This window comes from Primulina huaijiensis, chromosome 2, assembly GCF_012295235.1.
Source record: "Primulina huaijiensis isolate GDHJ02 chromosome 2, ASM1229523v2, whole genome shotgun sequence".
NCBI classification, from domain to species: Eukaryota; Viridiplantae; Streptophyta; class Magnoliopsida; order Lamiales; family Gesneriaceae; genus Primulina; species Primulina huaijiensis.
Window position 1 is genome coordinate 24,642,454 of NC_133307.1, and position 15,885 is coordinate 24,658,338.

At 33.6% G+C, this 15,885-nt stretch overlaps 3 protein-coding genes across 4 annotated transcripts; 2 read left to right on the plus strand and 1 right to left on the minus strand.

The window, feature by feature from the left end:
- Positions 1-58: 58 nt before the first annotated feature.
- Positions 59-2,396, plus strand: LOC140970852 (uncharacterized). The gene is made up of 2 exons (XM_073432800.1): positions 59-266; positions 431-2,396. Exon 2 carries the CDS (start codon positions 747-749, stop codon positions 1,806-1,808), a length of 1,062 nt encoding a protein of 353 aa, XP_073288901.1. The 5' UTR covers positions 59-266; positions 431-746; the 3' UTR covers positions 1,809-2,396.
- Positions 2,397-5,829: 3,433 nt separating this feature from the next.
- Positions 5,830-6,859, plus strand: LOC140960479 (uncharacterized). The gene is made up of 2 exons (XM_073418767.1): positions 5,830-6,100; positions 6,165-6,859. The coding sequence occupies exons 1-2, from the start codon at positions 6,020-6,022 to the stop codon at positions 6,600-6,602; spliced, it is 519 nt and encodes a 172-aa protein (XP_073274868.1). The 5' UTR covers positions 5,830-6,019; the 3' UTR covers positions 6,603-6,859.
- Positions 6,860-10,942: 4,083 nt separating this feature from the next.
- Positions 10,943-14,172, minus strand: LOC140970853 (BTB/POZ domain-containing protein SR1IP1-like). 2 transcript variants are annotated; one of them, XM_073432801.1, is made up of 6 exons: positions 13,840-14,172; positions 13,535-13,604; positions 12,586-13,200; positions 11,965-12,504; positions 11,705-11,848; positions 10,943-11,649 (listed from the first exon to the last, which is right to left on the minus strand). In XM_073432801.1, the coding sequence occupies exons 1-6, from the start codon at positions 13,935-13,937 to the stop codon at positions 11,125-11,127; spliced, it is 1,992 nt and encodes a 663-aa protein (XP_073288902.1). In that variant the 5' UTR covers positions 13,938-14,172; the 3' UTR covers positions 10,943-11,124. The 2 variants fall into 2 exon arrangements, with proteins under 2 accessions (XP_073288902.1, XP_073288903.1); XM_073432802.1 differs by lacking the exon at positions 11,705-11,848 and having other exon boundaries at positions 13,840-14,158.
- Positions 14,173-15,885: the final 1,713 nt, after the last annotated feature.

Below are 15,885 nucleotides of genomic sequence, written 5' to 3' on the forward strand. Positions count from 1 at the left end.
TTTTAAAAAAAAAACACCGTACGAAACTGAAGTGAGTTCTCTCTCATAATGAGGACACGTGCCTTTGACCATCGTATGACTTGAGAGAAGAAGCTTCCATTGCCAACGCTTACATGCCCTAATCCTCTTTTCTCTCTCTAATTCCACCCTCGAAGCTCGATCACCACTGCGCTCTATGTTTTCCAGTTTTAAATTCTGAACAATTGTGAAGAAGAGCGAGGTAATCTGTACCTCAGAATCGGAAGTTACTGCTTCGATTGAATCTGGTGAGTTTTGTTTTGATCTTTAAATGAAATGCTCAATTGGCTTTTATGGGTTCTTTGTTCTTCATAGATTGAGGTTTCTGGAGATGGTTTTTACTTCGGTATTGGAATTTCGAACTGGGATTGATTAAATTTTGACTTTTTTTTGTTTGTCTGTCTTTTTTCAGCGTGTCGCACTGAATTATGTAGTCGGGTTGGCTCATTCAGTCATTGTGTTGGACGGGTTTTCGTGAGTAATTGAAATGATGTAATGTTTTTTGGAGTTTGATTTGCGTGAGGATTTGTTCGTTCTGCAGAATTATAGTCGAATGTTAATCAGCAAGAACTGTTGACCGTACTCACTGAGGTCGACACTTGATGGAAACAGAGAAGAATTAGGGTTTCTGAATCAAGATGATGGGTTGGTCTGAATTTTCACTATCTTATAGATTTGATTGATTGTTTTTCATTTTTATGGTTATATGAGTTTTGGAGCCAATTAAAATGCCAGGAGATCGGCATTGCCCTCGAATTGATACCATGGAGCTAAAACTTCACGTCGAAAGGAGACTCGGTCGACAAAAATCTGAGAAGTATTTCAATCTTTTGAGTAGGTACCTGAGTCTCAAGCTTAATAAATCAGAGTTTGATAAGCTCTGTATTGGATTGTTGGGGAGGGAAAATGTCACTCTTCATAATGGACTTATTCGAGCAATTATCAGCAATGCTTATGCTGCCAAGAACCCTTCTCCTGAGCATGGGAAAGGGGAGAATGTTTCATTGAATGTGAAAGTTCCGAATGGGTACCAAAGAAGTATTCTTCAATCTCTTTGCCGAGATGTGTTTCCTCAGTCTCCTAGAAAGGGGAGAACTCCCATTCTTCGAGATCGTAAACCCAAGGATAGACCAAGCTTACTTGGGCCTCATGGGAAGGCCAATAATGTGGCATGTGAAGATTCAATACCGAAGGTCCAGGAACAGCAGAGTGCTACGGAGCTTTTATCTCTAGGTAGTAAGCCCCCTGTCGAAGTTACATCCGTGGAAGACGGTGAAGAGGTGGACCAGGATTTCGGAAGTCCTGTAGTTAATAGAAAAAGCCCTCTTAGAGCTCCATTTGGAATTTCTCTTCACACTAAAGGAACGAGAAAAGTGTTAAGCCACGGATCAGCGCCTTTTGTTGAAATTGACACTTGCTATAACAATGGTGCGCTTCCGGATTTTAGTTCCTTAGGGAAGAGGTTGGAACAAAAGGTGAGAATGGAAGGATTGAATATATCGACAGACTGTGTCAATTTATTGAATAATGGGATGGATGCATTTATGAAGAGATTACTCAAACCTTGCCTCGATTTAGCCGCCTCAAGATCCGAATTCAAGCTCCCGGACAAAGTTCAGCATCAAATTAAGAATGGGGTGAGCTCAATGACACATGTACAGAAATCTAACAGATTGTTTACTTTGTCGACGTCAGACTTCCGAGTTGCAATGGAATCAAATCCCCGGAGTCTTGGAGAAGACTGGCCGGTGCTGCTCGAGAAGATTTCCTTGCATGCTTCAGAAGATTAAACGAGTGGATAATGTGTTAGTTAATATGTTGATTTTTTACTGTGGTTCTAGAGGCTCTGCTAACAGGCTCATTGACACCATTCTTGTGATCTTAGTTGGTCTAAAGCTACAGAAAATTTTGGATGAAGTTGGTTAGATTGTATATATGCCACCGGGCTGATTGTTTCTGGAGTCGTATTTCTTACTTCATAAAGTGTAAAGCAAAGGGATAGGGAAAACACGTGTAAGATTGTTTCCATTACATATAGTTAAGGGGTCTTCTTCAGCTAATGTGATACTTTGCTCATGTCAATGAAAGTTTAATCTTTTGATAAATATCCTGACTTTTTTTCCCGTGTGCTTATGGTACGTGGTTAACATTTGACATCGAGATGGAATTTTTGTTTTTGTTTTTTTTGTTTGTTCCTGGATTCCTCGATATTTCAGGTTAGGTATGCATTGAATGGGGTTTTGGGGTTGCGGTATATATGTTTTTTGGTAATGTCTTGTTAAAACTCTTGGGCTAGCCTGCTAGCTAGTGGTGAATAATGGGAGACATCCGGAGGTAAGCGGTGTCAAAATTTCAGTGAACCATTGAAGCTATCAGTATGATTAATGATCAGACAAGTACCAAGGATTTTCAGTAAAAAAATTTCATTCCCGAATTTGCGTGCTACGAGTACTAGCATTAGTATGAGTTCGTTGACCGCGTAACGCCGATACGCGACGATCCATCTTGATGACGAATTCCACTATAACAAGAAATGGGAATGAATCATTCAATGTCTGCTCGGTCTCCCCTCTTCAATTCCCCGTCTCTGTTATACGTTCTGTTGAAGCATGCATATTTATCATATAACATAGATGGGAAAAATATGACCCTGTCTCCCATATTTTGAAAATCTTGTCGTACTTTTTTTTTCCTTTTACCATAAAGTTTTGTAGTACTTGATATTGCTCTTTTATGCGATCTCGTTGGCATTATATCTGTGTATATATTTATATTACTTGTAAAATGTGCAAACGGCAAATTGCACCCCATAAACACAAACCATTTCAGTAATGCACCCTAAAGTTAGATGTTGCATCTTCTAACCACGCTCATTTCTCATAATTTATCACAACAATTTAATAAATTGTTCATTTCATTTTGATTAAATTTTATTACGAGATATAAATCTATAATAATTTTGTTTCACTAATTATTTCAATTAATTTTACTTTACACTTTTTCTAATTACAAGCTAGACAAAATTTGTGTGTGCAATTAGGTGCAGATACAATATATGTAATAGTTTCAAATAAAAAAATTGAATCAATTACTTTATCCATTTTAAATTTATTTATTCTAAGATAATTAAATCACTTTAATTATTTTATTTTATTTGAACCTTTCATATTTATTTATATACTTTGTATAGATATATTCTCTTTTTATCATTTTTTAAAATTTCTTAATATATATCGTGTTCGATCAAACAATTTTAATTAGTAGATCGATTTAAAAAATAATTAAAGCAAATAAGCATGATCAAAATTGATATATTTTTTATGAAATGATCTCACATATCTATATTCGTTAAACGGGTCGACTGGTCCATATTCAGGGTCAAAAGTAATAAGTATTACTTTTGACATAAAAATAATACATTTTCATGGGTCGGATCGGATAAAATATTTGTCTCACAAAATTAACTCACAAAACGATCTTACAAGAGTTTTTTGATCAAAACTAAATGGTGGAGTTTTAATAGCTGTACACAATAATGCACATGCATGCATGCGTTGTCAATTGTCATATATAAATTAGAATGTATTAAATAATATTTGTTTCGTTTTTATTAAGCTTAGAAGTTAACCTAGGAAGTCATTCGATTTGGCCGACGTTATTTATTTAGAGAATGTAGGCGAGCATATATTTTTATTGTATTGATTGAATTTTATTTCATTTATAAAATACATTATTAAAAGACACGACTGAAAAATCCGCCCATAAAAATTTATGACCATGTCTAGATTGTGTGGTTCCATTAACAAGGAAAATAATTAAATTATGAACTCCATGTACCACTCACTCACATGGACATTGCAACTTTTAATTAATATGTGTAAAACTTAAATAAAAAGCATTAAATCTCAGCAATGAATCAAAGATGAATGGACCCGTTTAATTAATTTAATTTTTTTTTATTACAAATTGACCGGAGTGCATGTTTTTAAAGAATCATGCATGCTAATTAAACTGATTCATTGTACCTGATAATGTATTGCTTTGTCCGAATATGTGATTTCCAACTCTTTTTCTTGTCGCATCTACAGCTCTGGTCATTCAATTCTACTCTTTCAAAACAAGAACAAAAGAAAATAATGATGAAATTGTGCTTTGATATTTGCTCAAATTTTATATTTAAAACTAATACTTGGAAGCATTAGAAAAATACAAGGAAAACATAGTAACAACGAGAGACGAAAAGACTCTAGATTATTTTATTTGTCTTTAATATTGATTGGGTGCATATGATTAATCATCTTGGTAACCAGTGTCCTTCTTTTCGTTTATAATGTAGATGTATCTGAAGGGGCCCATTTCCACAAATAAATGAAGGATTTTTTAAAAACTAAGGAGAGGACAGGAGCCTAATTTAATTTGTTCGATACTAGCTAGATGCATGGAGCAATTACTATGGATTAATTGTTGAATAATAAGCAACATTTTGGTACGTGACATTATGGCACATCTTACCAATTAGATGGCATAAATTATAATAATATAGAGATTTAAAAGATATATATATGTCAAATATCTCTCAATTTACATATTTGGTATACATTTTAATTACTTGATTTTTCTATTTTTATTTTCTCGACAAGAAATTTCGGCGGAATTTGATGCTTCAATTAATAATTGTTTTCTTTTACATTCATATTGATGACAATGGGAATGTAGGAAGATTATGGGTCAAATCCATACATGCCCTTTAATCTTATATATTTACAGTTTTGATATATTGTTCAGCTTCGTGCTCATCAATGAGATATCAGTCATTTATTGGATACGATGGAACATATCCAAATTATACCTTCAATATATAAATGATACTTCATTGGTGGACACAGTGAATGAAATCATATCAAAACTATAAATATTTCACATGCAAATAATCATCATCATTGCCCCAAAACATTATGAAACACAATGCCATCCATGTGAGAAAATGTATTAAGAAACGTGGCTTATCACTATCATGGCTTTTCTGCATGATATTTTGATTAGCTAATCTTATTGGTCTAGTGTCACCAATAATTGTTGTCAACATTATTTTTTTTTGCTAATTATGATACTTTATATTATAACCATTTAATCCTAAAGTATAACTTTATGGTCATAATAATATATAGACTAAGAAATATAAATTCAAATCTTGTTGCATATGGATCAGTTTCATTGATATTTCAGTTAATTATTTTGTCTACTCATCGTGTCTAGACTTAGAAATGCTAGGCATTCATGTTTACTTGTTATACAACCGCCCAACACAAGTAGATGTTAACATATAATAGCATAAAATAACTTTTTTCTCCACAAATTTTTTTGATTTTGTATTTTGATTTATTAAGTTTTTAAAGTTTTGTTTTGATGCATTAGCTTAGATTTTTTTTTTTGGCCTTCATTTTTATTTCGTCGAAGTGCTGACATGATATCGAAAAATGCTGACGTGACATCAGAATGAATAAGCTAATATGCATAAAAAAATTTGATTTATCCGATGTCACGTTAAAAATTAGGCCTAAATATCAAAAAATTAAAAATCAATGTACCAAAACTCAAAATTGGACATGGACCAAACAGTTATTTTCCATAATAATAAATTCTAAAATAAAAATTATTGTTAATTTATTTCTGTCAATATTGAGTTTTTTTAGGTTATCAATTTTCTATTTCATCAATACTGCTCTATATATTAACATTATTAAATTATTTATTAAATGAAGTAATGTTATAGTCCGGTTATAAATATACAATATTTAACAAGGATGGCGTAGATAATAAATACACCGCCCCCCACGTTTACGCTTGTCTTTATTGTCCTGGATTTCCTGGGTTTTCTTCTGTCAAAAGTAGGTAGATGTCCCAAGTACAAACATAGGAACATCATATTCCATACATGTTTCCGAACATAAAGCCTTGATTTAGCAAGAAATTGGTGATATTCTTCGTCTCTTGATTTAAAATGGAGAAGCTTCTAAATCCATATGACCAGGAGAACATGAGGAAGGCAATGTTAAGGCATGAGGAAACATTTCGGGAACAGGTAAATTATATTTTCCCTTTCTTGAATCCAAATTCAAATATAACTAGAACCGATTTTTCCCCAGGTGAATGAACTTCATCGTCTGTATCGAACCCAAAAGATTCTGATGAAAGATCTTGCTAGATTACAGCGAGACGGCGCGTCGAATCCCAGCTGGAATAATGATTCCAGGGCCCGGAAATTTGTTGAGCCTAGGAATAGGGCAGGAGAATATAATTTTACGGAAGCAGGTGAAGATGGTAGAGTTTTAGAAGATGAAGATGATCGGAGTACTGATCTTGAGCTGACTTTAGGTCCGAAAAGCTATTATCAGAGGAAGATTAAAGCTGCTGAGCTAGGTACAGATGTATCAGGTTTCGGGCCGGGTTTTTCTACTTCTTCTTCAAGTGGGTCAACTAGCTGTATGAAGAGAACAAAAGAAGGATTCTCGAGCCAGCAGAACCAAGAACGATTAGATAATTCCCATTGCGTTTTCCAGGTTTTGAGCTTGAATATGACTTGAACATGGGGAAAAAAATTAACCCACAAGAAGATTAAAAGAAAAAATCACCTTGCTTTTAAACTTTTAACATCAATTGTAAATCTTATGCAACATTCTATGTATCATTTATGTAATATTTCTAATTAATGAGTTGTAACTTCTTTTAACTTTTTATAGTCAATACATATGCTAAATTTCTATCGGTGGTACACAGATTGTTACACAAAAACATTATAGAAGATTTCGTCTCGTGACAATTATTTGACAATTCTCATGAATATGTTGTGTTAATGTTCATTGCCAATTGATTATGTGATCAAAGATTACTGCGTTTTAACTCTTAATCAAATTCTCGGGCTTTTTCTTCTAATTCCTGCTAGTTTTTATGTAATTAATCATATATACAACGGTTTCTTCATGCATCCCTTGTTCAATTCATGAATTGCTTAATCGCATATGAATACGAACACTTCACATCTATTGCAGACAATATTCCCGTGATTTAAAAACTTACCATTTTTGTTAAGCTGTTTGGTTTAATTTAACCATTGGAATTAGAGTTATGTCTACGAATTATAAGCTGATCCAACTAGATAGTCAATGACTAGCACATGATTATTGAAAAGTGTTGATTTTTTATTATATTTAGAAATGGGAGATTTACATGTATATCTCGAACTCGAGACTTTCTCCCAAAACGGGTCTCAGCAACCTTAAGATCATTGTGTTATGAATTATTTTATGTATAATAATCTTACTACACATGCTTAGAATTGATGAGTTGCTTGGACGAGATTGTGTAGGCCTGGTTTATAAAAAAAAAAAATCTATGGGTGGAATCCCAAGCAGCCAGCAATGTCCCAGATGACTCACATGCAGAAAAGGACAATGCGTGATTTGGAACATTAATTTTTATCAACAATGATTGACATAAGAATCAGATAAAACCAAAAATAAAAATAATAATATAATAATTCCCATTCTCTTAATTTTTTTTTTTGGAAGTCCTTGAAAACTCGGACTCCAAGCTAATTCAAGTTGTTGGGAAGATTCATTGTATAGTCGTAAAAATCTTTTAAAACTGCTCTTAATAAATGGTAAAGAAATAACCAATTGCATATTAATGAAGCCACCACCGCATATGACACAAGACTTATTGACCGAATAATANGTGTAATAAGTTAGTTTAAAATTACAATTAAAAAAAATTGTATGTTAACAAAAAATTAAAGAAAAAAAATTAAAAATTTTATAGAACTAAGGGGGAAATAGTAGTTATGATCCCTCTAATCCAATAAAGTAAGATAGGTGATATTTTTACTAATTACCTAATGGGGGGAATCTGATCTACACATACTGTTCAACTTTCTTGAATTAATAACTAATAAATATATATAAATAAAATAATATATGGTCATATGAAAACAAAAAAATGTCCATTTGAACTGTTTCGATGTGTCTGCCACCAAATGGACACGAGATTCCGTTTCATAATAAACAAATCAAGTCTTGCCTAAATTACAAAATTAAGGAATCCGACCTAATTAAAATTATTATCTATTTCCCGGACGTTGACATGAGATCGCAGCTAGCTGTGCCGTTCCTTTCGAACTCTGCTGATTCATTAGGATTACTACGAGATTTTAGGATTATATGAATTATTATATTAATATTATACTTTTAAATATTATTATATTTGAGAGAGATTAATTATACCGAAGATAAAAATATTTTTTTATTGGATTTCAGTGGAGAGCTAGCTACCGGACCACAAGTACTCTTCTTGTTCTTATAGAGGATATATCCAATTTCTATTTTCCAGCTCGAAATTCATCAGTTTCCTTCCAATTGAAGTACATATATTTAGCTAATGTTTCAAATTTTTGAACTTGGTGTGATGTATCTTGTAGAAAATTTTATATGCTAGCAAATAATGAAATAAATGATACACAAAAAATTTACGTGGTTCGACAATTTGCCTACATCCACGGAAAAAAGGAGCAACAATAAATATATACTATGGAGAAAATATTACAAAATAACTCTTTACTCACTCAAGATTTTCATATCACCTTTATACAAAGAAACTCTTAAATTCTCTTAAGAAGCTATCTCAATTGCTTCTTATATTTATCACTTTGGAATGCTCTTCAAGGCAATGGATGAAGCCTATTTATAAATAATTTTGAGATGAAACATATCGTTCAAAATCCCCCGCATCTTTCAAATAACCACCATATTTATTTTGTGAACCATCAATCACCATATTTATTAAGTTTTCCCAACCTTCAACCAACATATTAATATTATGCCAATTAGACAAAAAATCTCCACTTTGGCATAGATTAATAATATCCATAGTTTTTGGTATGTTACTCTCAGGGGCGGAGCCAGGATATTAGTTCAGTGTAGGCAACAATATATTATAATTAATAAAGGAAAAAAAGAGCAATGATTAATCGACAACTAAAAATAATGTGTCATAAAGTTTGAACACAAGTTACGAACATCCAGTAGCATTGATAATTGATGGGAAAACGTCAGAAAATGACGAACAACAGCGTGTATAAAATCCGAAATCAAAACAAAATATGATATAAAATATAAAATATACGTTCGAAAAATAAGCATGAATTTATTATCGATTGGAAAAAGCATAAAATTGTAAAACAATTGAATGATTGACAAATATTGAATGAAAAAACGAACCTAAAATTTGGTAATTTTTTGAAAATTTTTAGAGATTATGAAAGATGAAACAGTAATTAAAATGAATTAGAATGATTGTTAATCAAAGTATATGACGTCCATGACTCGAGAAGAAAAAACACATTCAGAAGGCTATAAATTGTATATTTGAATACTAATAACATGTAAAATAATTGAGTCTAAAATTTAAGAAAATTTAGATCAGTACAGACAGCTAAGCATATAATAATAGCACATAAAAATTAAAAATTTAGACACACACACACACACACACACACACACACATATATATATATATATATATATAAATTGGCCCAGTGTAGGCATCGGCCCACACTGGGCATATGCTGGCTCCGCCAGTGGTTACTCTCATTCATGTTTCTCATCTCATGCATACTTCAATCAAGTCCAAGCTATGCTTGAATTTGGTGGTTGAAAGTGGCTTAGTCATCATGTCTGGTGGATTATCTGATGTGTGTATTTTCTCTATTGTGATTGTTCCTTGAGAAACAAAATCTCTTATGAAAATCATTACGATATCGATATGTTTCATTATGTCATGATACAAAAGATTTTTCGTCGGATGAATTGCACTCTGACTATCACATTAGAGTATTGTCTTAACTAGTGGTATACAAAGCTCATCTACTCACACATTCTGTTTCTGCGATGTGCTTTGTCCCGGAGGTTGACGAAGCAACAATAGTCCGCAAGGTTGCTTTCTAATTGAAAGCACAATCCGCAGAATTTGAACGCATACCAGGTTAACGATCTTCTTCTATTAATAGTTCCAACAACATCTAAGTTGATAAATCCAACAATGATTCTATCATTGTTCTTAGAATTTTCATAAGTCAACCCAACATCAACAGTTCTTCTCAAGTATCGCATCATCCATTTGAATATCTGCCAATGCACTTTTTCATGATGCTCAACGTACCAACTTACAACAATGACATCTTGAGAAATATATGGTCTTACACATACCATGGCATACATAAGGCTCCCAACTGTATTTGCATAAGGGACACGAGACATTTGCTCTGCCTTCTCCTTAGTGTTTGGTGACAATGCTGCTGAGAGTTTAAAATGAGATGCTAATGAAGTTGTCACATGTTTCACATCTTGCATGCCAAAACGTTCAAGTACCTTTTCAATGTACTTTTGTGAAAGAAATAATATACCTGCTTTTCTATCTCGGTAGATCTCCATTCCCAAAATTTTCTTAACATTTCTCAAATCCTTCATCTCAAACTATGTACTTAACTGTGCCTTTAGCCTATTGATTTCTGATATGTTTTTGCAAGCAATCAACATATCATCCAACATATAAGAATAAATAGATTACTAGGTCAATCTAGAGTTTTTTCATGTATATGCAGCTATCATACTCGAATCTGTGTGATGATTTGCATGCATAAAAGCATCAAACCGTTTGTACCATTGTCTTGTGGACTGTTTCAAGCCATACAAAGATTTCTTTAATAGACAGACATGGCTTTCTATGCCTAGAACCTCGAATCCTTATGGTTGTTTCAAATTGATTTGCTCTTCTAGTTCACCACGTACAAAAGTTATTTTGACATCTAGTTGCTTAAGTTCCAAGTTAAAATGATAAACAATTGAAAGAAGTGTACAGATTGAGAAAAATGTAAAGAAGAAACACGACCTTGAAGCCCACACTAGTTTTCCTCACGTATGGAGATAATATACAGAAATAAAATCTCGTGTTCAAATGCAGATTCAACACCATAGATACACCACACAGGCACATAAAAAAACGCATACTCTGACCCGCAAACCATATTCATATTTAATACTTCATGGAACAGTGTCATGATATCGAGTGTCTCCTATCTTTACTCGGTCGATTTCTACCTTTCCAACTCGGTATGATCCCATCGATACGAATGAACCTACCAAGTTTTCTGGAAACTGAGCCCACGAACGATGGTTTCTTCTCACCGGATGTGGCTCGGCTGATCACCACGGGACTGACAACTGCTGGCGTACTACTATTTGAACTTTTTTCCATTTCATCTAATCTCAATTTCATTTTCACCAGCTCCTGTTTTAAGTCCTGATTTTCCCTACGTAGAGACGAGGCCTGGTCTCCTACAGGGTGAATGTCAATGGTGGAGGGGTTTAGAGTTGCTGAAATGGTGGGGGATTCTGTACTTTGGCAACCATCTGTTGCTTCCCTTAACCGCTGTTGCTCGTAATAAAGAACTTGGACGACGGTCTGAACCGGGAGCCTGTCATTTTGTGCTGCGTGAGCACATGCCTCGCGTGAAAGTTTTCGGCAGTCCATTATGCTGCACACTTTCTTTTTCTCCATATCACTTGAACCAGGATGAGCCTAAACATACAAGAATCTATTATTCAAAAGTTGTTGCCTATATATCATTTCATACCAAAAGCTGTAACTGTTTGCAGCTGCTGCACCTTGTGTGGCTGTCTATGTTACATAGCAATCGAAACCAGATATTCAGGTTATTAGATTGTTGAAATATTTGAGTGGCTCTACTACTAATCAATAATAGCGTTTGACGCAAATCCTACAATGTACAATTCAAATTTTTAAATACTTATTTGTCATAAAGTCGACGACGCCACGGCCAACTGAATCGGTTAGTGTGACTTATAATAAACAAAAACAAAGGAATATACTGACCTTCAAGAAAATGTCGATGGCCCGGTACATACTATCATCTGTTATCCTGGACTGTTCAGGGATAAGTTCTGCAAGACTAACAAATTTCAAAACTGATAAATTTCTATCAGAAGCGACTTCAGAGAGGTAGGCCTCCATCAATCGTGTTACGCGTTCCTTATCGTTCGCAGAAGGGGGACTATTAACTTCATCTGCATTGTATCCCGTTTTAATCACCTCTCTTTCAAAGTCGAAAAAATATGTTGTGATCCGTTGCACGGTCTCAACATCGAGTAATGTATCACCTGTGAATAAATGAGATGGGATCAGCAGATCATCTAGCACGGCCTGTCCCAATTGAGAAGCCATTCTCTTCTCCAAATCATACCGGCAAGAAACTGTTGTTTCCAAACATATTGAAGCTCGAAGAAGCATCGACAGGAAGCTAACTGACATCACGTTTTTTCCTCTAGGAAGAAGGCTAACTATTGTTTCTAAAACTACCCTTTTCTCATGTTCCTGTTTTGGTTGGATCTTCTTCCTACCCTTCCCAAATATTTCCTGGAACCACGAAAGAAAAACCATGTCATATTGGCAGTTCATGTAATCGAGAACTCAAAATTTTATGGGACAAGGCCTCACCAAACCTAGAAGAGATTTCTGTGCATATATCATTAGTATCGGGGCGAGGGCGTATTGCTTGAATCCCCTTGCCATCATAGCCATGAGGACCCTTTGGAACATATCGATTCGTAACACCGCCAAATCTTCTGCCCACCAGTCGACGACAGGTTTTGAGCTATGTCCAGGCGAGGGAATCAAGTCATTTAGGCCACTATCCGACCTGATTGGTGCACAGAACTGGCTGTCCTTACATGCCACTGTTGAAATAGTATCGATGCTTCTGCTCACAAGGCGTACTTTTTCTGCTATGGGAAGAAGGTTTTCAGAAGAATGTAGAATGGATATTGCGCCTGGTAGGCTCTTTAAAGCCACTTGAATTATGTAGGATTCGGTTCGGCTGATCAAATTTGCAACCGAGTGTTCCTCTGTCATTTCAAGATACTCGGCTGCACATCTAAGCATGGCGATGTTCTCTGTGGTGATTTCAAAGTTTATTCCGTAGCAGAACTTTGCTGCAAGTTCAAATGCTTCTCCACCACCAGGAATATCGGGGATTTCGACTGTGGAATGATCTGTATCGTCGGATTCTGAGAGTTTTTGCCTCATGTATCCACATTTTGTGACCAAAGGAAACTGGGATTTTGATCCAAAAAATTACACACGTATGTTAAATTTATTCGGCTCAAACTGTTTCACACATAATGAACTCTCATTTCTTTTCTTTTTTTTTTTCCCTCTCAATGCCATAACCAATAACTTATGAAATAACAAATAAAATTCTCCAAAAACAATCCCCTTAAAATTGGTAGAAATCAATCAAAAGTCAGTAGCATTTCCGGGTCAGAACCAAAATCTTTAATTCGGAGAAGAACCATATTTCGTCCTCGTTCCATATCTAATTCTTTCACATCATCACAACAATATAATGAAACTATGCTATGAAAAGAACGGAAAATTTAATCTGTACCTTATGCAAAGAAAAGGAAATTCCTCCCGCATTAACTGTTAAATCGCTGGGAATTTCTTGGGAAAATATCCTGTTAAATATCGAAACTTTCAGTTCAAATTTTCACACACAATGATGACAAGAATATTCATGTTCTTGAAAAGCTCATCAAATTCTAGCATCCGGAACAATCCGGGAAACAACCCGAGTTTCAAATTTTACGTGTATTATTCAAAATACATAAGTTTTGTCTCGTTTCATGCGGTACGGAATCTCGATGATACCTCCAAATAACAAGGCAATTAAAGTAAAAAAGGAAAGCCAACCATTCAGTAGTCCTCTCCATTGCAGTGGAAATAAGCTCTTTTTTCTTAGCAGACATGTCCGATGTATTCTGCTTCTGCTCCTGGTCAAGATCCACCATTGAAGTGTACTACAAAACTATTTAAAGGGCTATGAAGAGGTAAATGTACGACTGATTTTCATGAAAAATTCCCGTTTATGGGTAATAATAAGTGATGATTATTGTCTTTTTGCTGACAATTTCTTACTCAGTCCACTGAAGAAGAGAGGACCGAGAATCAACGGGACAACCATATTTTTTGCAGTTTATTTGGTATCTGACTTCCCACAAATCTACTTTTTATCGCATATATGTGGAATCCCCATTTTAGCCCTTCGATGAAGGAACAAGAGCTAAATTCGTTTGATTTCAACTTGATGAAAAGAATTCTATTTAACTATAGATTTCAAACAGAATAATTTGAGTTAGAATATACTTTGAAATTTATGACAAATATCCAATTGTTTCGCATATAAATTAAATAATATTTGAGTTGATTTTTTTAAAATTCGCAAATATGTTTGAATTATTTACTAACACTTCTCCTCTCCTCGAACTATTTATCGTTTTTCATTTCAGATATTATCAAGTATGACAACGTCAAATCATATGCTTCGTATGGAAAAATAAATAAATAATGTATATAATTTTCATATGTTGTCAAACTAGTAGTATATTATATTGGATAATATGTGGGCAAATGAAGGGCTAATAGATATGTTAAGATTTGGTTTTGAACGTGTGGTGGAGACATGGATGAGAAAGAAAGCCTAGTTTTTGGATTTTTCTTGAAATATTAATATGTATATATATTTAGAGTAGGTCTTTTATGAGACAGTCTCACGAATCTTTATCTGTGAGACGGGTCAATATTACCGATATTCACAATAAAAAGTGATACTCTTAGCATAAAAAGTAATACTCTTTCATTGATGACCCAAATAAGATATTTGTCTCACAAAATACGACTCGTGAGACCGTTTTACACAAGTTTTTGTCATATATTTATGTATTATTATTTACTGATTAGGGTATGAAGAAGAATATATATTATATTTCATGATTTCCGATATAAAAACTATATAAAATTTTACATAAAATTACAAAATCTAATGATTAATACCCACAAAAATATATCATTCTATATAACATAGAAATAATCATTTATTTATTCCTTCCAAAAAAAAAAAGAAGAAAAATTTAATATTTTTGTTGGCAACGATAAAATTCCGTGGCATGGCACAGCTAAGTTGCATTATGCAGGGCAAAAGAGAAAATATAGAGAACTCGAGTCTTGGATATGAATCAAAGATAAGATATTGAAAAGATCTCAAAGCTTATTGGGTCTTTTGGCTATATTTGATTAGCTTGAAAACGATTCGAACCAGACTTGTTAAACATGATAAACAATTAATTAACGAATTGAGCTCGAACCTCATGATAAAAATTCGAATCGAACTATAAATCTGATATTGTTTGGCTTGACTCGACTCGTTTATGTACCATTGGATTTAAAAAAAATATTCGTGAAATATTTAAATATGGATACAATAAGTGATATGATCAACTATTATTTTTTATTGTATCCGGGAATATCAATATATATATATATATATCCAAATCATAAAATTTTTAGTTAGAATATTAATTTATTTTTATTAAAAACAACGATAAGAAACTATGGAAGGATGAAATTAAATTAAAATAATAAAATAAATATTGTATTCGAATCGATTGGTAAAATAGAAAACATAAGTTGAAATTATAATTATTTGACAAGTCTTTTCAATATATTTGAGTAAGATTTTAACTTCTCTTGCTTGGCATAGGTTACGTTTGCTTGTGGCGTAAACGGAAAACTTTGCACCTAACATAAGAGGGAAACCAACGATGGATCAATGGAATTATACCACATCCGTACTGTAAAATTTACCGATGGATCAATGGAATTATACCACATCCGTACCGAGAATCTTAAAATATTATACTTTTATATTTCTAGTCATGGAATTATACCACATCCGTACCA